The sequence below is a fragment of the Ambystoma mexicanum genome, chromosome 14 (genome assembly GCF_040938575.1).
Source record: "Ambystoma mexicanum isolate Mex_15411 chromosome 14, UKY_AmexF1_1, whole genome shotgun sequence".
Lineage (NCBI taxonomy): Eukaryota > Metazoa > Chordata > Amphibia > Caudata > Ambystomatidae > Ambystoma > Ambystoma mexicanum.
This window is the reverse complement of record NC_090940.1, coordinates 484,947,397-484,971,729: the sequence shown is the minus strand read 5'-3', so window position 1 is coordinate 484,971,729 and position 24,333 is coordinate 484,947,397. Positions and strand designations below refer to the sequence as shown.

Genomic DNA, 24,333 nt, shown 5'->3' with positions numbered 1-24,333 from the left:
GAACTACCAGTGATGTGACCGTTCTGCTTTGGTGCAGCAATTAAGATTGTATATCACTTGGTATTCTGAAAAAACACAAAATTAAAATTCTTCAAAGTCACTTTTTGCCCCAAGCTATAAACTGAAAACTGCAAATATCTAGCAGATAAAAGTTCGGCAAAGTTAGTGCTGCCTTTCATGTCTACTTTCAAATAACACCGTTTAGTACACGTTAGTTCTTGAATCTGCAAAAACATTTATAGAATATGCAAGAGCTCATTGTTGCCCAAAAGCAACAATAGTAACGAATACTAAAGAGGTAGATCGAAGTGGACTAAGCTTGTCCTTCTTCGATTCAGTTGGAAGGGAGAGGGAAATATTTCACATGCAATGTTCTGTAAAATGACTAGCTCATCTTGACATGATTCTGAGATTCTTTAGGGAAGTTCCATATGATTGCCTTTTAAGGTGGGTGGAGCTATGCAAAGTTCTAAAATATGCAATTTTCCTTTAATGGGTGCAACACACAAGTGACCTTCGAGCGTCTATCACTGGAGGCATGTACTTACATGTCACAAACAGGCCCCTAAAAAAAAAGAAAAAAGTATAACCAGACATGTTTTACCCTACTTTGAACTCTTTAGGGTGGGGTAGTGACTATACTTGGAGATTAATTAAGTTCATGGTCGTGCTCATTGAATCCACTCAATGATAAATTCGGGGAGATCACCTGCAATGAATTGTAATCTCGCAAGGCTGTGACTTTTTGATTTGCATTACATAATAAAATGATGCAGGTACTTCCATCTCTAAAAAGGGAAATCTGCTAATCAGATTCTCCCATCATAAACTCCATGGCAAAAGCCTATGGTGTACTTGTGCTCTGCTGTATCAGTATCCAGATTCGCAGCACCTGCTCTACCAGTGGCAGAGAGCCAGTTCAGAAGTCACAGGTGCCCCGCTTGACAGCTGCAGTGACATAAGAGTCTCTGCAGCACAAAGGCTGCATTTAAAATATACACCCCAGTTCCAAAATCTGCATAATTCTGGAGGACCCTGTCCTGGTGGCACGCTAAACTGTAAAAATAAGCAATACCAGAGTTAGGGTATGGTGGCCAGCATCTCAGCATTATCCCAGTAATATTAAATTGATATTGCATGTGTCAGACCTGTGAACCCAGTTCAGCTGCAAAAGGGCTTTTTTGTATTCTCCCAGATAGGCTAGGCCCTGCCCACTGGCAGGGGTGTTGCCTGGTGGGATTGCCTCTCTTTTCATTTGTAAGGGTCATGTAACACCCTTCTTTCAGGGACAGCCACTCCAGAGGACGTTGATCCGGGAACAGGATTCAAAGGGCACACCCTTTCACAAAGAGCCAGGCTTCACACCAGCGGTCTGCATTTTTAAAGGCCTTTGTTCATAGAGAGGCAGGATGGGAGCGGCGTTATGAGTATCCAGGGGAATTCTGTTAAAGGGAAGGAGACTTCCACCACCTTGAATCTCTCTGCCTCTTTCCTGTCCCCTCCACTTCCTCTGGAGCAAAGCAGATTGGGTTTGACATCAGACCAAACATTTTAAGAGCAGGGATTGGTCCCATGGCTAGCTTAGCCCTATTAACTGGAGACTTGTGACTGTAAAGGAAGAGGTCTCCCACCACTTCTTTGAAGCATCTTTGGATCATCACTTGAGAAGATTTTGTTGGACCCTGCTCAAGACAAGTCCTTTCCAGAGTCCTCCAGTTGTGAGGCGAGGGCAGGTGTTCAAAGTCAGAGGAAAGCTCTGTCCCCAAACCATCCCCAGGGACCCTTGGGGGCGATCTGCTGTAATTGGTTATTTGTAACACGCTTAATACACAGAGGTTTCTAAGCGCGGACCCGGGGAAATCAAACCCGTGTTGCTCTGCGTAGTCTTGCTTCCAAGGTGAACGCGTTGCCCTAGAGCTATCCTTCTGGCCCTTCCCGGAGATATCCTTCTGGCTGCTGGAACAGGACCTACCTCTCTCCCAGCCACATCAGTACCAAAGACCTCACAGTGTTTAAGGTCCACTGTAGTTGTGTGCCAGCGTCCACCATGTTTTAGAGCACGAGAAAACTACTCCTCATCTTGTCCCTGAACCCCTAGATTGGGAGTCACAGCACCCTGAAAAAACAGCCAGAATGTTGTGTTTTTTTGCTGTTAAACTGCTTGGAGCATGTTTCAAGAACTAGTCAATACATTTCAACTAGTAGGATCCTCTATTGCTGCCTTTATCCCATCTCCTGAGCTTCATGCCATGCCAAGAAGACCAGTTTGGCGCTGACAAACTACAAAAAACGCAATTAAGGTACTATAGACTGCCCACCTTGGTCCATTTTTGGTTCCTAGACACTCACTCTATTTTTTGTTCACAAGCAAAGCACAAGCTTTTCAAGAGCATTGTTGCTTTTGCTTGCCTTTCACCCCCGGATTCACTACGCAGAGTACTGCATCTACTATCTTTGCTTATTCTGAGTTCCTTGATTCAGAGGTAGGTTTTGCGTAGTGTTTTTCTAGTTATTATTGTGCATGGTGTGTTTTATTCAAGTGTGCATATTGTTATAGAAACTTAATTGGACATTCCTTTATTTTGGACTGTAATGCTGCTGTTTGGGTTGTTTCTGAAACACATTCACACCTCTCAAGAGTATAGCTATCCCTTGGCCTATGTTACCCAAGCGAAGGCGGCAGCGTTAGTAAAGATTTCTAAATTGTGGTTAAGTTTCCTTCCATGTGGCAACCCCTAAACTTTTTGCTGTTGTTTTCACCATGATCTAGACTTTGCCAGAGAAGTGCAGCCTTCTGCCGCACTCCTGTGGGCTTTCGCTCCATTCTTACAGGGAAACCGACATGCCCTTAAGATAGTCAGTAGCGGGAAACATTGTTTTCCGTAGTTTATCATGTTGCAGCTTTCGCGCAACATGGCACAAGAGGGCACTGTAAGCTAAGTTACTGCTCTCTTGGGTCTCTAGTCTTCTACAGGCCCTAAATACTCTCTTTGGATTGTAAATGAACGGTGCAAGTGAATCACGGACGGGATTGGTGGCAGCGATCGTTTCCTGTGTTTTTTTAGCTCCTTTTGGCGTTTTAAGCGCGTTTCTCACGATTAGCCCAAAATGGTGGCCTGGCTCCCAAAATGGCCAGACCACGAGGCTCTTTGTCCTTTTCGCTGACCGTCTTGCCCCCTTCACCTCCCCCAGGTCGAGCCGACCCAGGGCCTTCCTTATTTGGGCATGTACTTTCCCGCAAAACAGATGCTTTCGCGGGCTTCTACAGGCCTGGTGTGTGCCTCCAGGATGTGGGCTGGGATGTCTGGTCCCAATACACATCCTGGGCGCCAGAGAGTCTAGGGTGGTGTGAATGCCTGGCACCCCCGTGGTCCGTGATAAGGTCCACAGATGGTGCAAGTGTTTTATGAGCGGATCTCCCATTGGGTCCCCTCTGCTTTGGCGCGAAGGAAACCGTGGATAAGAGGGGGCTGGAAACGCCACTACCATGTCGATCTCCTGAGTTCTCACGAACAAAAGGAATACAGGAGCCAAGTATCCTGCAACCACGTGGCTGAACCGAGGAATTGCTGGTGACCCGCTGAAGGACTGCTCCTCTCCAATGCTGTCGCCTTTTGAAACCTTTTCTACCCCGGATTGAACGAGAAGGCCTGTACTGGTACTTCGAGCCCTTGGAATAGTGGGAACAACTATTCTCGGCATCTTCACGATCTCCTGCACGTAAGCCTTCGGAAGTGTCTCTGGGCCATCCAGCAGACTGACCAGCCTACCCAGAAGTCTTGCTCTGTAACCACCGTCAGGTTGTGTTGTATTACGAGTCCTTGTCACTCTCACACGATTCGTACACTTGGCATTCCCAGGTCTGAAGTGAGTAGTGTACATTTGGCTGAAATACACACGGCTGCTCCGTTGCCCAGCTGTGGTAACAAACTGTGCGGGTTCACTGCGTTTGGGACGTCCTCAACTCCTGCTGCTGCGGAATCTACACGACGACGAGACATCCCCTGCTCCTATCTGAACCTGCCAGCACTGAAACTGACGCTGGGTCTGCTTGCATCGGGGACCGGTGAGTGTCATCGCTAGGAACTGGTCGCCCACCTGCAGGAGCCCATAGCTTTTCCCCGCCGTGTCTAACAGCACGCCTTTCCGTACTCGCGCTCTGCTTCTGCCCACAGTGGAGGCTGCGCTTGAGTCGCAGAGCTCTGTTCATCTTCATTTGTTCACCGAACTAAACTGCCCGATTCCCTCGAAGAGACTCCCATTTTTGCCCATTGGCAGCAGCGTGTGCAGGTGCTTTTGAGCACAAAGCTCCACTCTTCGTAGGGCTTGGACTTCCTTTTAGTTGGGTGCCTCTGAAGGTGGACTGGGTCCAATTATTATTCGCACTGCCTGTTTTCCTCCCTATCTAGGTGGTCTACACATTTCATGTGTCTAACTCGTTAGACTCGTTTGTATTTGTGTATATATTGTATTGGTTTACTCGAGTTTTATTGTGGTTTCTCGCTATGGTCAATGTTACAAAGGCCTTGTAATAAATGTGTATATATTTTTAATATAACACCTGCTTGGAGTAATGTGTAAGTGTCCTTGCTTTGTGTGCTCATTGCGGGCTTTCAGTCACCCTCACCCCTCTTGAGACCTAGTCTTGACCGCCGCAATCGCTACCCTGATTGGTCTGGCTTGTCCAGAGGTTACCCTGTTCCAAGAAACTAGGCTGGCCTTCTGAACCTCTGCCCCTCAAGGACAGAGTTCAGAAATCCATCTTAACAGGCAGGTCTCTTATCTGTGCTAGTTTTACCTTTATGATTGTGTTGGCTCTTGGTTTGCAGAAGTGCAAGGGCCGAGTGGGCGCTTTAGCCTCTACTCATCCTTGTACTCCTCAATTGGTCGCATCTGCCATTGGAATTTGCATAAGGAAACTCCATTATAATCTACGCCCCGCACAGCAGACTTGATTTTCTATATGAATGCAATGGTCATTTGTATAGCCCTTTTCTCCAATGGTATGGTCTTGACGCACTGTAGGTTGAAAGCCCTTGGGGACAGAAGTCCAGGTGTGGGAAATTCAGAGGGTTATAGAATGTGTGTGCATTAGCCAATAAGTAGGTAGGTAGGTAGGTAGTGGCCAAGCCTATGGTAGTCACCCATGTCAAACAGGCATGTGGATGGGTTCGAGAGGTATGGTATGGTATGGTATGGTAATGTTTATTTGTAAAGCGTCTATAGACAAGGTAAATGTTTCAAAGCGCTCAAGGAGGGAACAAGGGGGAGGTTGGGAGACAATAGTCATTCAGAACCCTTCAAATTCTGAACGATATAAGTCTGCACAGGCAGAGTAAGTGCATATAGTACAGTTAACAGTGTAGATAACAGCAAAAAGGTCCGATGACGATCCTGCAGTTTTTTTCCAAGTTCGTTTAGGCGCCACCATGCAAGGAGGTGACACAAGGAAAATGATAGACGATCTTCAAAGGCATGGTACATTCAGATCGTGCAAGTGCACAGATGGTACAGGAGAGGGAGATGGGGGGGGGGGAACAAGTGCAGGCGGGAAAGAGTATGCTGGTAGACATTGTGTGCAACAAGACCACATTTTTTGTCGTTGACAATAGCTGCATTCCAATGGCAGAGGTGTTGTGCAGTGTGTCTTGAAGGGTGCTAAGGGTTAATGTGTAGAGTATTTGAGAGCAGGAGAGAAAACGTATGCAGCTAGATGTGTTGTGTTACTAAGCTAGGGTGAAGGACAGTAAACATCCTTTTGATACGGGCGCCCCACAAAGCTTCAGCTAGTTACTCTTGTAACCATGGAGCTCTCCTCTGGCGTCTCTCATTGCCCAACCTGTGCAGCGCAATACTCCACTACAATTCCAACATTATGCAAAAAAACAAAAATAAAAAAAAAAGAATAAAAACTCTTCGCCATGTCTCATTTCTTACTGCTCCCCTGCACTCTTACGCCATGGAAGAGTAACAGCTTTTGTGCCCCTTTTTTGCATGGCTGCCTGTGATGTTTGGACACAATGTTGTTAAATAAATGCAGTTCCACAGAGAATGTATAGTCTTATTCCCAAGATAACTTTTATTATCAACATACAACTTTTCTAATAAACTTTTTATGCTTTCTTTCAGATAACCCAATAAAAGGATACAGGCGGTCTTCGGTTATCTTCGGGAGGGGATCGAGTTCTTTTTGGCCAAGCGAAACTGAATATCTCAGGTAAGTCTTTATCGGTTTTCGTGTCTTCCTTTCTTTAATGTCTATAATATTGGTTGAATCTCTTCTCCTTTCCCTTTGTTCAGACTCCCTTCTTTTCCTTGTCTTCCTCTTGCCCTGGTCAAGAGTTTCCTATGATAACTAGTCTCTTCTCCTTTTCTTTAATACTTGTCGCCCTCTTTGTTCTCTTCCCTCTTATAATAGTCTATATTCAGGGTTTCTCAACATACACCTCGGCGTTTGGCATCTAGTTGCTAGCGCACTGGCATCTCCTCAAGAACTCGTAGCAGGTTATTCTTTAACTCATACGTAGCGCAACGGCGCCCCCCTTTCAACCTCAGAAATCGTCTACGTAAGGTTTTATCGGCAGCCGTTCAATTACTCTTATAGCGGTGCTCGTTCTTTCATAACAATCGCTTACCGATAATCAGCTGCGTTACTTTAATGGGTCTTCAGAACGATCCTCCGCTGACACTCCCCTGCTTCGTTTCTTCGAATTGGTCCATGTTAGTTCACGCCTCTTCCGAATATCGTCTTCGGTCCCCTCGATCATCCGGCGAGAACTTTCTCTCTGTCTCACCTCCAGGTTATTTCTAGGAGACCGTCACTGTCGCATCCTCTTCTCACTCGGGACAAACGATCAGACAATCGACTTGGATTCCACCGATTTCGAAAGGGTTTTTATTCCCGGGAGGTTCAGCGAGTCATCCGCTGCTCGTCTCGGCCTGATCTCCGCTGCCACAAGTTCCGCGGCGGTCACTCCCCTCGGCAGATCATCTTCTCCCCTCGCACTCGGACTCTCGCTTTCTTCGCTTTCTCTCCGCCTCACCTGGAGCCAAGTCCTTAGCGATTTCGAACTATCGCTTAAGATATATACAGTTCATGAACTTCTGTTCTTCTCGGTGCAACGGCACAACTCCATTTCTTTCTCCTGCTCTTTTAGTATGCCCAGCTCCAACCGTCCTCCTTCAAAACATCATCCTCCGTCTCCTGGTAACCAAAAAGAACGAAAACAAAGAAAGGACAATTGTTGCCATCACAGTCATCTCCCTGAAGTCTTCTCTGCGATTGGCCCAGTGACCTGTCAATTACTCCCTTTCTTTAGATCTCAACAATTAACCCTTCATATGGACTTTCTGCCTAGTATTAACAGAGCCTGAGCCAGCGGGTGTCTTTGTTACGAAATCTGTCCCATTTTTATCACATACCCTCCCCTCTAGTCCCTTACGTTTGGTAAGGGGATTGTTTCGGGATAAAAAATCTGCCTGGGCCATTAATTTTCCTGGACGATGAACGGTCTTGAACGTAAAAGGTTGTAGTGATAAAAACCATCTTAGTACTCGGGGATTAGTATCTTTGTTACGCGCCAACCATACAAGAGGTGCATGATCTGTCACCAGAGTAAACTCTCTTCCCAACAAGTAATAGCGTAGTGCTTCTATGGCCCATTTCACTGCAAGACATTCCTTTTCAATGGTAGCATATTGTTGTTCATGTGGTAAGAGCTTCCTACTTATGAAAAGTACGGGTTTCTCTGATTCATCTTGCCCCTGAAACAATACCGCTCCAAGCCCTGTTCCAGAGGCATCTGTGTGTAAAAAGAACGGAGCTGAGAAATCTGGACATTTTAAGATGGCTTTTTCAGATAAAGCATTCTTTAGATTATTAAATGCATTCATTGTCTCTGTTGTATACCAGTCCTTCTTCTTGCTAGAGGAGTTTTTCAACAAATCTGTCAGAGGTGATGCTATTGTTGAAAAATGGGGTATGAACCTTCTATAGTACCCAATAAAACCAAGAAAGGCTCGTACTTGTCGGAGGTTTGTAGGAAATTGTAGGCTTTTTATGGCTTTCAGCTTGTCTTCTTGTGGTTTAATCATCCCCTGTCCTACAAAGTATCCCAAATATCTCGTATAGAAATTAGCCATGAACGTTTTCTTTGGATTTATGTGTAGACCAGATTCTTGTAATAGCCCAAGTACATTTTCCAAATGGGTTAAATGTTCGTCCCAAGTTTGACTGAAGACAATAATATCGTCAAGGTATGCTCCTACATATTCTTCCTGTCCTCTAAGGATTGAATTCATGAGCCTTTGAAATGTTGCTGGTGCCCCATGCAACCCAAACGGTAGGACTGTAAATTGGAACAGACCTGATGGTGCGGCAAACGCAGTTTTTTCCTTATCCTCGGGGAGCAATGGTATTTGCCAATATTCTTTGGTTAAGTCTATAGTTGTTAAGAATTTAGCTTTTCCTAGCTTGTCTAGTAAATCTTCGATTCGTGGCATAGGGTAGGCGTCGAACTTGGAAATCTCATTCAACTTCCTAAAGTCCATGCAAAAACGAACCGTTCCGTCAGGCTTCGGCACCATTACTACAGGGGAGGACCACTCACTATGAGAGGGTTCTATTACTCCCATCTCCAACATTTCTTTGATCTCCTTATTGATAGATTGGAGTTTTGTCTCTGGAATTCTATAGGGTCTAATTCTTACTACTTCTCCTGGCTGAGTTACAATACGATGACATACCATGTTCGTTCTCCCCGGTAAGGACGAAAAAATATTTGTAAATCTCCTTACCAACCCGAGAAGTTCTTCCTTCTGTAACTCAGATAGATTTTGATTTATGTTTAACGCTTCCAATCCTAAATCTTCTTTTAACCTTGGAAAAGGTTCGAAAGATGTTTCTTTAGTATTAATCACTGCCACTGTCGTTATAGGTTCTACCCATTTCTTTAGTAGATTCACATGATAGGTCTGTGTTGGGAACCTTCTGTCATTTTGTCTCACCTTGTAGGTTAGTGGACCTAGTACCTCTTCAATTTCATAGGGTCCTCTCCATGCCGCCAGCATCTTGTTCTCAGACGTCGGGAGTAAGACCAACACTTTATCTCCTTTGTTAAATGATCTTAATTGAGTGTTTCTATTGTAGTAGTATTCTTGTTTGGTTTGTGCTTGTAACAGATTTTCTTTGGCTATGTTCTGTAACTTTTCTACCCTTTCTTTAAGTTGGTATGCATATTCAGTAAGTGAGATCTCTTGACTCGGCTCCTCTTCCCAGTTCTCCTTCAAAATATCGAGTAGCGTTCTCACTGATCTACCAAACAGAAGTTCAAAGGGTGAAAACCCTGTCGATGACTGGGGGGTATTCCTTAAGGTAAGGAGTATCCATGGCAGCAATCTGTCCCAATTCTTTCCTCCTGGTTCCCCTGTTTTACGCAGCATTTGTTTTATGGTTTGATTGTACCTCTCTACAAGGCCATCAGTTTGAGGATGATAGACAGCGGTTTTTAAATGCTTCATTTGTAGAATCGTACACACTTGTTCCATCACTGACGACATAAAGCTGGATCCTCTGTCGGTAACAAACTCCTTGGGTATCCCTACTCGACTGATAAAGGGAATCAAGGCATCACATATACTTTGGGCACTAGTAGACCTAAGAGGAAAGGCCTCTGGATACCTGGTAGCATAGTCGACAATCACTAAGATATATTTATGGCCTCTGGATGAAGGTTCTAAGGGACCAACAATATCTAATCCAATCCGATGGAAAGGTTCCAACACGACTGGCATCGGCTGTAAAGGTGCTTTCCTTACATTGGCTTTATTTTTCTTCTGACATTCTGGACATGCTTGGCAGAAACGAGCCACCTGAGCATACAGCCCCGGCCAATAAAACCTGGCAAGGATTTTCTGTGTGGTCTTCTCAGTTCCTAAATGGCCCTCACCAATTTGTAGGTGGGCCACTTCCAACACTGTTTGATAATACTTCTGGGGTACTAGCAACTGTTTCAGAATGGTTCCAGTGGCATCCTTGCTAGTTCGATAGTATAATCCTTTTTCTTTAACAAAAGATGGACCATTTCCCGATAGCCCTGAGTTAACGGCAGCCCTAGCATTTCCTAATAATGGATCTATTTCTTGTGCCATTCTGAAAGAATCTCCCGCTTCATCAATTTTCCAGTCAATTGCAATGGGACAAACATTTTTTTCGGCCCAAACCTTCTTTAACTTTCTTAAGTCCGACTTCCCTTTCTTCTCTTTAGTTAATGGCTCTGCAATTGTCTCATGGGCAAAAGGGGCACTTCTTAACCAATTTTCTTCTATTGACTTTATGATCCGTGAAAAATTGGGAACATCGGACCCAATAAGTAGAGGCTCTGGTAATACTGGCATTAGGGCGGCCCTCACCTCCATCTGTTCCCCGGCTACTTTTAACCTAATCTCTTTGGTCGGGTATGGTTTGACATCTCCATGGACACAACGTATGGGAATTAGTGTATTCGAGTCCCCAGTATTCCCCACAAGTTCTGTACTTACAACTGTTTGCAAACTGCCGGTATCCACCATAGCTCTTGTAGGTTTCCCATCAACTTCTGCTTCGCAAATATAGGAATATGAGGATTTAGGGATTGTCGTTCCTTCTTGATATTCTCCTTCTCTGGGGACCTCCAAGTTTCCCACATCCATAGGTTCAGACTTAACTCTTTTGGGACACATTCTTGCTAGGTGTCCCCATTCACCACATTCAAAACATTGTATGCCTTTTGGGGCCATACTGGTGGACCTGATGCCTACAGGGCTCTCACTCGTTGGTCTCCCTTTTAGAGCCTCCCACTCCGGTTTACATAACATCGAGTTCGGCCATCTTGTCACTGTAGTTGTTCTGAGAGAAGGGTTATTCCCACTGGGTGTGGGAGTTGGTTTGTTGTTTGCTGCATATGTCAGGAATCTGCCTTGCCCAGCCTTTTGATAGGCTGAAGCGATGTTAACAGCCTCTACCAGGCTGGGTCGGTGATGTTGTCGTACCCAGCGTTGCATTGGTAAAGGTAAGGCTTCCACAAACTGCTCCATAACAATTTTCTCTGACATCTCATGAGCGGTACTGGTGTTAGACTGCAACCATTTCTCCCCTAACTCTTTGACTCTATAAAAGAGCTGCCTCGGTGTTTCTTCGGCTTGTAACTTGACTTCTCTAAATTTTATCCTATATGCCTCTTCATCATGTCCCAAGCGTTCCAGTACTACTCGTTTCATATCTGCATACGGGGTTTCCCCGGTTGGATTGGCTGCTTGGAAAGCACTTTGCATTTCCCCTGTCATGAGTGGTGCTATGTAGTGACACCAGCTATCGTTTGGCCATTGAGCGTTCCTAGCCACTCTCTCAAAATTTACAAAGAAGTGAGCTGGGTCCTCTCCTACTGCGTACTTTTGTAAGACTGATGCTGGAACCTGGGAATGTCTTCGTACGGTGGTCGCCTCCATTAATTGAGCTTGTTGTAGTTGTATGGCCTGTTGAAATGCTTGTCTATCTGCTTGGGCTTGTTGGTTCTGTAACTGTAGCGCCTGTTGAAGTAACTGTTGCCCATCACTTAGCGTTTTAATGAGTTCTTCCATGTGTTCGCCTTTATATCCCACTTCTGACACCAAATTGTGATGTTTGGACACAATGTTGTTAAATAAATGCAGTTCCACGGAGAATGTAGTCTTATTCCCAAGATAACTTTTATTATCAACATACAACTTTTCTAATAAACTTTTTATGCTTTCTTTCAGATAACCCAATAAAAGGATACAGGCGGTCTTCGGTTATCTTCGGGAGGGGATCGAGTTCTTTTTGGCCAAGCGAAACTGAATATCTCAGGTAAGTCTTTATCGGTTTTCGTGTCTTCCTTTCTTTAATGTCTATAATATTGGTTGAATCTCTTCTCCTTTCCCTTTGTTCAGACTCCCTTCTTTTCCTTGTCTTCCTCTTGCCCTGGTCAAGAGTTTCCTATGATAACTAGTCTCTTCTCCTTTTCTTTAATACTTGTCGCCCTCTTTGTTCTCTTCCCTCTTATAATAGTCTATATTCAGGGTTTCTCAACATACACCTCGGCGTTTGGCATCTAGTTGCTAGCGCACTGGCATCTCCTCAAGAACTCGTAGCAGGTTATTCTTTAACTCATACGTAGCTCAACGGCGCCCCCCTTTCAACCTCAGAAATCGTCTACGTAAGGTTTTATCGGCAGCCGTTCAATTACTCTTATAGCGGTGCTCGTTCTTTCATAACAATCGCTTACCGATAATCAGCTGCGTTACTTTAATGGGTCTTCAGAACGATCCTCCGCTGACACTCCCCTGCTTCGTTTCTTCGACTTGGTCCATGTTAGTTCACGCCTCTTCCGAATATCGTCTTCGGTCCCCTCGATCATCCGGCGAGAACTTTCTCTCTGTCTCACCTCCAGGTTATTTCTAGGAGACCGTCACTGTCGCATCCTCTTCTCACTCGGGACAAACGATCAGACAATCGACTTGGATTCCACCGATTTCGAAAGGGTTTTTATTCCCGGGAGGTTCAGCGAGTCATCCGCTGCTCGTCTCGGCCTGATCTCCGCTGCCACAAGTTCCGCGGCGGTCACTCCCCTCGGCAGATCATCTTCTCCCCTCGCACTCGGACTCTCGCTTTCTTCGCTTTCTCTCCGCCTCACCTGGAGCCAAGTCCTTAGCGATTTCGAACTATCGCTTAAGATATATACAGTTCATGAACTTCTGTTCTTCTCGGTGCAACGGCACAACTCCATTTCTTTCTCCTGCTCTTTTAGTATGCCCAGCTCCAACCGTCCTCCTTCAAAACATCATCCTCCGTCTCCTGGTAACCAAAAAGAGAACGAAAACAAAGAAAGGACAATTGTTGCCATCACAGTCATCTCCCTGAAGTCTTCTCTGCGATTGGCCCAGTGACCTGTCAATTACTCCCTTTCTTTAGATCTCAACAATTAACCCTTCATATGGACTTTCTGCCTAGTATTAACAGAGCCTGAGCCAGCGGGTGTCTTTGTTACGAAATCTGTCCCATTTTTATCACACTGCCGTTTTTGTCTGGGCAATGTTACTTATTTCATAAAGGTATTTGCTTTTCGATAAAAGTTTGGTTTGCGGTTAGCATACCACAGTTTTCCACAAGTCCCAACAAGAACAAGAATTGGCAATGCTAACAGTTTGGGCTTTTGTGTAGGCATGGGAAAGTCATTTGCCGGGGACTGCCGTAGTCATCAATGGGACCTAGATGGTTAACAGGTGCAAAATCGTGCATGGACCTGGGCTTCTAATAGCGGTGCTTGGCAAATGCCCAATGCTTATACACAAGCGAAAATAGTTGGCTTTGCCAATACTTGTTTTTAACAGCACTTCATTGAAGACCACGCACAGCGATTATAAAATAGAGGGGCTGATGGAAGGCCTGGTTAAGACCTTTTTATTACAGAAGAAGCAAGTTTACAGCTCCAATTAAGTCATTAACGCTCAGAAGACTGCTTTGCAGGCACTCAAATGCACAGTTTGATGGTGGGGCTTGATTAAAACAGGCGCAAAAGCGTTCCCATGAAGAGGCGTTTTGGGAGGGGAAGGGAAGGAACTGGGTGGGAATAGTCATAAGGATCAGCATGGTCCTGGGTAGTCCATGGGTGCGCAAATTGCCAAATAACAGCTATAAGTGGTGTGTTCCTCTTCATATGCCATTTCTCCCAATCCATACTCTAATGCAATAGTTTCAGCTTATTTTTTTTTTATTTTGAAAAAAACTACAGTTTTAACATAAGAAAAAACTTTGGTTTCAAAAGAAAAGAAAACTCCATTCCTTCGCAACATATATAGTAGCTAAGAGTCATGAATTACGGATTCCTGAGACATTAGGGAAGGATCGACTTGAATTAGAGGGGATACTTCAGAAGTGCGTTCAATTAATTGACAATAGCGCAAACATGTTTGATATTGTTGCCGGAGGAAACCATATACCACCATATCCCCATTTAAGGGGGCGAATTTACCCAAATGTACAGAGCGGAGGTCACAGGCTGCCTTACAATCCAAAATTAAGTGTTTCAGAGATTCAACTGAATCAAGGCAAAAACGACAATAGTCGTTATTCACGGATGGATTTTTCCTTTGCCATTGGATTTCCTTTGATTTCAGAGTATTTAAACGAAATCGGAGGAATTGTTCACGAGGACGTCTTGAGTAACAACGTGTCCAATAATGTGGCTGGGAATTTAATTTTTTTTGTGTATTGCCTAGCCAGATGGATGAAGCCAGCTTTTCTCGTTTTTCTATATTGACGATTCATGCCCAAGCTTCGAATTTTCTTTTAGCGTGTTGAGGTCGAGAGAATAGATCAAAGTTGTTGATTTCTGCAGCATCGATCCATTCTTGTACTCTTGAGCACCATTTACTCAGCAGGCAGCCATGTTTTGGGTCGTCAGTGAATGCAAATATTTGGTAGGCTGGGGCTCCGCCAGCCTCGCTCATTTTTCGCATCAGCGAGATGGACTTCCAAATCACGTGACTGAACAGCGAGTTCAGTGATAATTCAAGCCGTATCGATATTATTGATACACAAGACGGAAGATTGAGGACACATCTCCAAAAGTTACCCCCAAGTTGATTCCATTTTTGCTCGCTGATGTTCCAGCCGGCTTCTGCGCCAAACGCTAAGATTGGTACTACCTTTTGTAGGTAGAACATTATCACAGGTGTTGGCGAAAATTTGCCAAAGCTTTTATTTAGCTTGACCGCTTGCAAAGCTAATCTTGAGGATTTCAGTTTTAAGTCTTTGACCCACTGATCTTCACAGATCGAGTTATTGAACTGAATTCCCAGATAGCGAATCGAGTTAACTGTGGTCAGGAACTGGCCACCAACCACCCACTTGAAAGCACGGTCTTTTCTGCAGGTCACAGATCCATTTTCGTTTTGTCTGTATTTATTGTGAGTTCGTTGATGGATAAGTAATCGTAAAGACAACATAGAAGGCGTTGTAGGCCAATCTGAGTTCTGTCCATCAAGACCAGGTCGTCTGCATAGGCAATATATCTTACTGCGATCTTGTTTATTTTTGGTGGAAAGCAGTGGGCCTGCTCAAGATGAATTGGAAGATCTGCCAGAAATAATTTGAATATATCTGCTGTAAGGGGACATCCTTGCTTGACTCCCCTTGTTGTAAGAATGGTGTCTGATAGTTCTCCGCTCTTGTTGAGACGCACTTGAAACGAAGTGTTCGAGTGCAGAGCCATTATTGGATTGAGGATGTCAGCATGGCAGTTCCATTTGAGCAGTTTTGACCAGAGCAAATCGCGATTGACGCCGTCAAAGGCTTGCTTCATATCAATGAAGGCTAGATGAATTTTAGATCTTGTTTTCAGGACCTCTAATTTCAGTGTTGTTAATATTGAGAGGTTTACATCTACTCCTGTTCCCTTTGAAAAGCCTGTTTGACGAACATCAAGGATTCCAGCCTGTTTCTCCCAATTGACCAGCTCCACACTCATGTTAGAGCCAAAAATTTTGCCGATTTCGTCTAGTAGGGCGATGGGGCGGCTAATTTTCTGAAGCATCCCAGCTGCCCTTCTTATGAATCGGGACCACAATTGCGGTTAACCATGACTCAGGTAGTTTGTTGGAGGAGGCAATTTTCTTGAAGAGACACTCAATGAAAGGGGCCCAGTGCAGTATGTTTTTTTTTTAGCATCACGTTGCTAATCATGTCTGGGCCAGCTGCAAGAGATTTTTTTTTTTTTTTGAGCTTAATTGCTCTGACAATATCAGTCTGACATTTGTACATCCCAGGGCACTGTTTTAGCCACCGGAGCTGGTTTATTCGCATTGGTCTAACTGTTAAACACTGCCATAAAGTGTTTACACCACCTGTCACCAGAGATCGTGTTCTGAGTTGAATTTAGGCTATTTGCATGTCCCATGTTCAAGATTTGCCAGATGTTGCGTGTGTTCTTGGTGATCAAGACCGTCAACGTTCATTCTGCGCGATCTTGGTCGACAATGATTCTATGAGATCTTGCCCAATTTCTAAAGATTGCTCTTCTTGCTTTCACTTCTTCCAGCAGTAGCTGATTGGAGATGTTTTTAAAAAAAGCTTTTTCTTTTTGTCATCCATCACTTTGCTGAACAGATATTTATTGACATGTGGTTGAGATGGGTAGTTTTTGTTATATATAGATCGATGGGAGGGGAGTGTAATCCACGCCATTGGGCGAACTGAATAGTCTTTCAGTTAAGCAACCGATCTTGTTCACGCTTAGCCGAAGGCGATTTACGCTAGTGTTCGCCTCCACTGGTGTGAGATATGAAAGGTCAGAATCAGAAGCTGCCAATAAAAGTTTTAGCAGCATGTGGTCGCTATTCAGCATTTTTAAAGATTGAAAAGTGGTGACCTTCGACTCAAAGTTCCTAGACACCCAGAAATAGTCAATAATACTATGCGATGACAATCTATGCCAGGTCGGTTGCGCCAGAATATCACCTCGAACTGCGCCGTTCAGCATCACACAGTCACTCATCTCCATTGCGTTTGCCCAACTTTGCTCTTTCTCGCCCAGATTTTCGCAGGCAAGTTGGTGATAGCTTCGATTTTTGGAATCTTAGTTAAACCATGAGCAGTTTAAAATTACCACAACATATGATTGTCAGGTTGTTGTAATTCAGAATTGCATCATCCATCAAGGATCCGATAGCGTTGATAAAAGCCTTTTTGTTTATTTTAGCCGGGTTCCAAAAGCAGTTGATGATCAGCAGAGATGATTTTACCTTTGAGTTGTCGGTCATTGAATGCATGATTGAGCCTTGGACGAATGGGTTTGGATTTGAACATATCGGTGTTGACGAGTTTTGAGACAGGCGAACCATCGTCAATAGGCCTGCACTTGGGCGACCTTGTGTGTTTTTAATTGCTGGGTTGACTAGGATAGAAATTCCGTCTCTCATTGGTGCTTCGAGAAGTCATGTCTCTTGTAGACAGATGGCAAAAAAGTCATCTAATGGGACATCAAACCCTTGAAAGAGGTGTTGAAACCCTCTAGTGTTCCAGAAGAAAATGGAGAAAAGTGTGTCCTGAGGTTTCAATCATGGCTAATCTTGTGTCTGCTGTCTCGAGCGGGTTACTTGTTTTTCTTTTTGATGACTTAAGTGGCCTTGTCTTGCATCAGAAACCAAACTGCTGCGTAGTTGATTCACGTCCACTGGCTTTATTCCGGCTAAGGTAAGAGCAGAATTCTCAGAGTTGTCATTCTGATAGTGTTTTTCCGGTTCAACTGAAATGTTGAAGCCGAACATCAGTAGATAGTCAGCAGCTTTAAGTAGTGTGTTGCGGACTCCTGCTATGTCAATATGCAGCAAAACAGCATCAGAACATTGTTCGGTTACGTATTCAACGATTTTAATATCGTCGGAGTTGATCAGGCGCAGTGGTGGAATATGTTTGAATAGCCTCAATACATTTGCTCGGTTGAGGTTCAACTCATTGTCATCGCTGTGAATATTTTGTAGTCTGAGTTTGCACTTATAGTCGGCAGCTCGATGAGGAAGAGATTCTTGCGTCCTTAATATAGCGCGGTTTTGCTGTTTGCGTTGATTTGTGGTTAATTTAGGATTTAAACTCGAAACGGCCACAGTGGATTTTATGTCTGCCTTGTTGGTCGTGGCCGAGCTCATTACTTGAGCTGCTTGCCGCTTCGAAGAAGAAGAGCTCTTCCTGAGCTGTGTAGCTCGAGGTGGAGGCCATAAACAGGGCAGGTTTTCTTCGCTACGAGTTTGAGACTCATTATCGCCTGAATTCGAATACGTAGATAAATCGGGTGAGGCTGATTTCACCGAAGTGACAGATGGACAGTTATCCGAATTTAAGCGACACCGTTTTGCTCCAGGTTTCAGTGGCAACAATTGATGGTTCTTTTGGGATGTTGCACCCTCTTTGTCGCCATCAATGTGGCGCTTAAAAAGGCACAGACGAGGCGGAGTAGTAAGGTTCCTTATGAAGCTTTTCGTGGATGAATGAATTACCGGCTTCACTTTCTTTACTTTTGTAATAGGCTTTGTCTTTCTAGCTTGAGTCAGAGGCTTTGCATTTGTAGTGATTGCTGTCATTGTTTGAGGGCATCCCACTGCACCTGGTTTAGCTGGACCTGAGAAGATGCCAAATGAAGATAGGGAAATACCCTGTAGGTCGGCTTGTGGTGCAACTTGTAATTGTTGCCGCTCTTCGTTTGTAGGGGCATCGGCAGCCACAGTGAGCAAATTATTTTCCGGCGACACTACCAAGGAGACACTGTCAGATGTGGAATTTGCAGGTCTCTCTTAGGATGCTGAGCTCCTAAGCTTTCATCAGCATGAATTATTATGCACTCGTTTTGCACCGGCTTTGTAACGGAGGTTACTACATTTAGCTCGGAGATCTGCAGCCTGGAGGTTGTGCTGGGCGACGGAACAGGGTTCGGCGCAGCCACCTTAGAGTTTTTTGGACTGCGGTCTGAATTTAGCAATGGCGCTAGCTCTCTGAGCACCTCCAAGAGACATTTTATCTGAAGCTCATGTCTCTCCTGTTGAGTTGTAACAAGGTCGCCGCGGCGCGAGTGCCACTGCAAACTTGATTCTTTGTCAACTTGCATCTGGTGCTGTATAAACTTAGTGAAATTGTCTATTTGTCCCAATTTTGTCGAGAAGTTTTCAAGCAGTGCCCCTTGATTGCGGATAGTTTCATTCAACGACTCGTACAATTTTACGAACGGAATCATCGCTTGAGAGGACGCCGCGAGCACATGGTTATGCAGCTGGATTGCGGCAGCCACTGAAAGGTTGATTTTTTGAGTTTGGCGTCTTCCGACAGTCTTTTCCTGGACTAGGAGCGTTTGGTGGCTCAATGATAGAAGAAGAAAGCTTTGATGGAGTTGCTAACAGAGCTGAAACGTTTGTTCTTTTTACACTGGAGCAGCCTTCCGACTGTTTGGCTGTAGACAGCACGTTTAAAGCTTTATCTCTGTCATGTTGGCAATGTCGCGGCGATGGTTGAGGTGACAGAGGTACTGGGGCCATCATTGTGAAATGGGAGTGCTCCGTGTTCTTCTGGTTCAGAATGAATTTAGGAGTTTTTGCAGACATTTGCTCGATATTCCGGAGCTGCTGGTGGGCTGTTGCATTAGATGTACCATTTTGTGGTTGTGATTGGAAAGGCATTTCAGAGATAGAAATTGCAGAGCCATTAGCTGACTTTCCTGGCGTATAGCCAAAGTTCCGGATGCCTGATACAAGGACGGCATTGTGTTGTACAGAACCTGTTTTTTTAAGAATGCTGGGACCAGTATCTGCAAGCGTGGAAATTGACGAAAAACACAGATGGCCGCAGGTCGTTAGACGTATGTGACGTTGCTGAGAGAGATATTTTCGGTGGCACAGGTGTTCTACTGGCCGATGTTTAAATTGTCAGGTCCACCGTGACAGGATTACAATCATATCGGGCATCAGATTCAACGCTACGATTTATAGGAGCGTGCACACTTGTACGTTCTAACACAGTGGTGGCTGTGCATTCGCTTGCGCCTGCATGATCATCGATTTTGTTAGCTGGCGCCGCCGAGACTTCATTCGATTTCTCATTCTGCATCGGTTAGATCAAATGGAGAGAAGTACTTGTCGGGAGGGGCGATTTGTCTTGGCAAAGAAACTTCTGCCACATCAATTTCGACTGGCGGCATCGGAGCTAGATCATCAAGGAAGTGCATCACAAGGGGTCACATTGGAGTCTTGGGTGATAATGTACACTGCAGACTAGGTAGGAGATCAGCAGCATTTGGAGCCATATGGCTGGAAGCATCAGGGATAGCGTTGGATTCGTCTCGATGCACTTGGACATCAGTCTGAGTCGGAGTAGCCGATGTCGTTAAGGAAATGGCTTGCTTGCTTACCTTGAGACCAGCGGCAGACTTTTCAGACAAAGCAGTCCAAGGATTCAACATGCGACGCTGCTGCAGGGTGTTATGGCGAGTCTGAGGCTCACTCGATAGGGGAGCCTTCGGAAGGACAACCATATCAAGGCCCGAACTCTCGGCGCACCTGGGCAAACTGGGCCTCAGCCGGACTTCAGCTTATAGGTGGCACAAGCACCATCTAATAGCCCAAACTAGAAAGGGGTGCCATGATGGCTTGTACTGGCTGATGAGAATTCGCTGACCTAGTTAAAGACGGACACACTTTGCTCAGTCCCATTAAGTTGGGGAGGTTTATGCCCACCGCAGCATGCATTGTCGTAAACTAGATAAAGGGTTAAAAAGGTTCCTCTAATCACATTTCATTATAAAGGTTAAGAGTGTCAGTTTTGTCTCACCGCCAATTATTACTGAAGTCAGTTTTCTTGTCTTACAAAGCACAGGGCTTTACTCCCTCCCTTCCTCAAAATAACAAAGAGTTTGGCTATTAGAAATATGAAATGCTTAGGAAACATGATTCTACAAAAAAATGTCCTTAAAATAAATCAATAAAAACTGAGAAAATGAACAGACACATTCATTTGAACTGGCATCAGCATCCCAGAAACATAGAACAGGTTAGACCACAAGCAAACACCAAAACAATATACTGAAGTGAAAAACGTACATACATTACATATGTAGGCGCTTACCAAGATAGAGGCGTCCGAAGCCACCCTGACCCACAGGTACTCCCAATTTCCACTGCTTTTTTGCTCCATCTGTCAGCACTTCTCCAGGGACAAATTCTTCAGCTAGCTTTCTCTTTGCAGGAGCTCTTTTTGCGGCTGGAGCTTTTTTTACAGCTGGAACTGACACTTTTTTGGCAGCTTTGGCCGGCGACTTTTTCGAAGCTGACGCACATGTTTTACGAAGCATTTTTACTAAGAAAATGGTAAAAAGCACATTAAAAAAAAAATGTAAAAAAAAATAAATAAAAATACCATTTAGAATTCACCTATCCCAGAGACAACACTTGGGAAATATGATGAATCTGCCAAAATACAAATAGATATTTACTTCATACCTTTTAGCTACAGTAGTCTGAAAACAGCCAGGCATTGCCACACACTGACTTTTAGCCACTGTGGGAAATGCTTGGGATTGCCAACATGTGACATTACAGGTTTGTACACTGCCTTAGAGCAATACAGTAGAATTTGCACCCCATACTAACAATACAAAAACCAACAATGGTTTGCTTAACACCTGTAATGAAAATACTAAAAGTAATACACCAAAAAATAACTTCTTTGGGGAGATATATAATTATTACACAGCCCCCAGTAGCGGCCGTGTAGTTCTGGTTAAGTTGCTAAACTCATAGGAAGAGCACTTTCTCTGCGGCTTATAACTTCGCTCCCCCACCAAACTTTGAAAAAAAAAGTATATGGCCGGCTCTGGATTTTTTTGCCATGTTGGGTGAGGTTTCGTGCGGGGGGGCCAAAGTTATAGGGGGGTCCCAAAAAATCTTTCCATAGACTGAATGGGCAGAAATGTTGTGCATGGCTACAGCCCAACAGCTGGACAGATTGTCACCAAATTTGCGGCAGGAGTGGGGGCTTGGGTCAGAAAGCGTGCTTTTGAAATCGGACCATTACTTTTGTAGCAAAGGACTGAAATACACACCCCAAAAAATGTGTGATATACAAGTCTGCTACGCGGCCCATTTCCCTGTTCTCTCCGCGGGCCGAAGTGTCATTGGCCTGCGGCACACCGTGCTGTCGGAAAACTTTGGACGCGGCCGGTGGTTGTCTGGAGGGAAGCATGCTGTGCGTCAACATTTTTTGGGAAACCCCACCATGGTGTATCAGAGGACAGTGCGGTGGCGGAAGGGTCTGGAAAATGTACTGTACGCCATGTGTAGGTGGCAAGAAGGGAGGAAACTGGTGGGTGAGTGGGAAGTGGTTAATGCGACATATGTACATTTAGGTGGAAGACGACGGAGGAGTGCCTACAGTATTTGTTCGTATTGCGGCAATTCGCGGGTACCTAGACAGGCGAGCCCTTTTTGTGGTGATTGGAGGCAGCTGTCGTAACGGCCTGATTGCTTCTGCCGCAACCTGTTTGCGGCTACCTCTTTTTGTGGCGACTAGTGGCAAGTGATTTTTAGAAGGGGAGTGAATTGCACATGTCATAGGTTGGGTGGGAGCGCAGGTGGCTGTGCTCTGTGGATGCAGTAGTTGGGCACATGGTCGCATGCATGGGTGAATGAAGTAGCGGTGGGTCTGTGGAAGGATTAAACTATTGGGTGCATGGCCGAAGGCCGTATGGCATGCACTCAAGAGCGTAGGGCTTCAGCATACCCACCGCAGCAACGCATGTCTGACTGTGCTTCCGGTAGATGGTGGTGCTTGCATAGTGTGGTGTGAGCAGATTGGTTGGAGAAGGGCCAGTGTTGCGAACAGAATGTGGGTAGGTTGGCAGTGACACTACTTTGTGAATGGAAGTGGGTACGCCCATAGTATGTGAATGAAAGTGCACGGGGTGCAGGATAGAGTGCTTGCTTTGTACATTATGGTACCTGTTGCAATTTGTTGCTGCATAGCTCCATGGCAGTGCACAGATGGGGTAGGAGTGCTGGTAGCAGTGGTGTGGATTGTCGTAGTTGGTTACATGCAGGGTGGCATTACGTTGCAGTTGGTTTGTTCAACGCCTACACTATTGGGTGCATGGCTGTAGGCATAGGCCATGCACTCAAGAGCCTAGGATTTACGGACACCCACAGCAGTAATTATTGATGCAAGGAATGGTTGTGGAGCCCATTTCAGATGCCAGAGCAGCAGACGTGAGCTGCCATGTGTGTATGTTTGATTTCGCAGGTGAGGTCACTGTTGCATGGTAATTTTTTTGATCTGTGATTGGAGATGGTGCAGTGAAAGGTCATGCAGTGTGGGGACTGGGTGAAGTGTTTGCATACTGTCAGTATGGAAGAGGATATGGTTGAAGTGCAGCTTAAATGGGCTTGGTTATTATGCAGTGTGCAGATTTGTTGAAGGAGACCCAATGTTATGAAAATGGTGTGGGTAGGTTGGCAGTGACACACTACTTTGTGAATGGCTGTGGGTAGGGGTGGTGGAGGCAGTGGTACGTTTGTGGATTTTGCTAATTGCGTCCAGTTTTCGTGAATGGGTGTTTTATGGTGTGGTGGAGATTGGGTGAAGTGCTGCTACCTACGTATGTTACGTTTGTGCATAATGGTAGCTGCCCCCATGGGCGCATGCATGGATCCATACTGTTGTGCGGGCAAGGGTGGACTGTTGTGTGCATGGCCAAAGGGGTGCCGAATGCACCTCAGGATCTTTGTGGATGCTGAAATAGTGCATCCTTTAGCAGATGTTTCTGGTGGAAGGCCTTGGGAAGTAAAGGGACTGTGCACCGAGTGTTTAACGGTAAATATGGAGTGGTGCGACGTGGTGACATTACTTTCCCGTGGGTCTGTTCAAGGTCTAGACTATTGGGTGCATGGCTGAAGGCCGTGGAAAGAGGCGTTGATACTGACTTTCAGTTAGGAGGAGTGCAGGCTTTTTGGGGTACAGTATGAGTGGGGTTTCGGGTGCATGGATTTCCTTTGCACATGTGTGGCTTCTGTCGGTACTGTTGATGTGGTGGTCGTGCATTTTGGAGCACTACATTTGGGGTATATGTTGTGCTCACGTTTGCTTGCGCACATAAATAAGTTGATGGACAGAAGGGATGCAGAGGTTTCCCACTGCCAAGGTGATTTCCTCATCGAGAACACCAAGAGGAGCATGGGACCATGCCGTTGTGATTTGTCCACAGCCAGAGGTCGGGAGATGTTGGATAAACAGAAGCATGGGATGTTTGGCACTGACTATGAAAGCATTAATTACCAGCAAGATTTCCAGTGGTTCCAAGGAAATGGCATTTTTTTGACCCCCATTAGGAATGGTGTTTTGATTGCCACTCTGAACTAAGCGTTGCAGAGAATCCTTTAGAAATGTCAGGAGAAGCAAATAGACAGTCCACAAAAGAGAACAGAAAAGAAATTGTATGCATGCACGTACATAACAAAAACACGAAGGAAAAAAATAAAGAAAAGTGATTTTATAGACAGTACTAAAGACACAATTCCCTACCATGTTTTAAATTCCCTGCCCCCACCCCCTTTCCTAGCACAGTCACTCTGCAGAACTTCAGGATTAGACGTGCCACATCAGGCTCTTTTCAGGATCGCAGCTATGGCATTGGCACTGTGGAGGCTAAGCCATTGCGCAATGTGGTTGACGATTGTGGTGTGTACACAAACACTGTGGCAGAAGGTATGTTTGTACAGAGAAATGTAGGCGGCTATGGTGAAAGTGTG

The 24,333-nt window shown here is 45.0% G+C and overlaps 1 protein-coding gene across 2 annotated transcripts in view; it reads right to left on the bottom strand.

Moving 5' to 3' along the window:
- Positions 1–24,333, bottom strand: part of VRK1 (VRK serine/threonine kinase 1) — a 351,956-nt gene that overhangs the window by 275,613 nt on the left and 52,010 nt on the right. For both annotated transcript variants that reach the window (XM_069637723.1, XM_069637725.1), the window contains exon 2: positions 20,660–20,890. In XM_069637723.1, coding sequence (XP_069493824.1) covers positions 20,660–20,885 — 226 coding nt within the window. In that variant the 5' untranslated portion in view covers positions 20,886–20,890. The remainder of the gene's footprint in view (positions 1–20,659; positions 20,891–24,333) is intronic.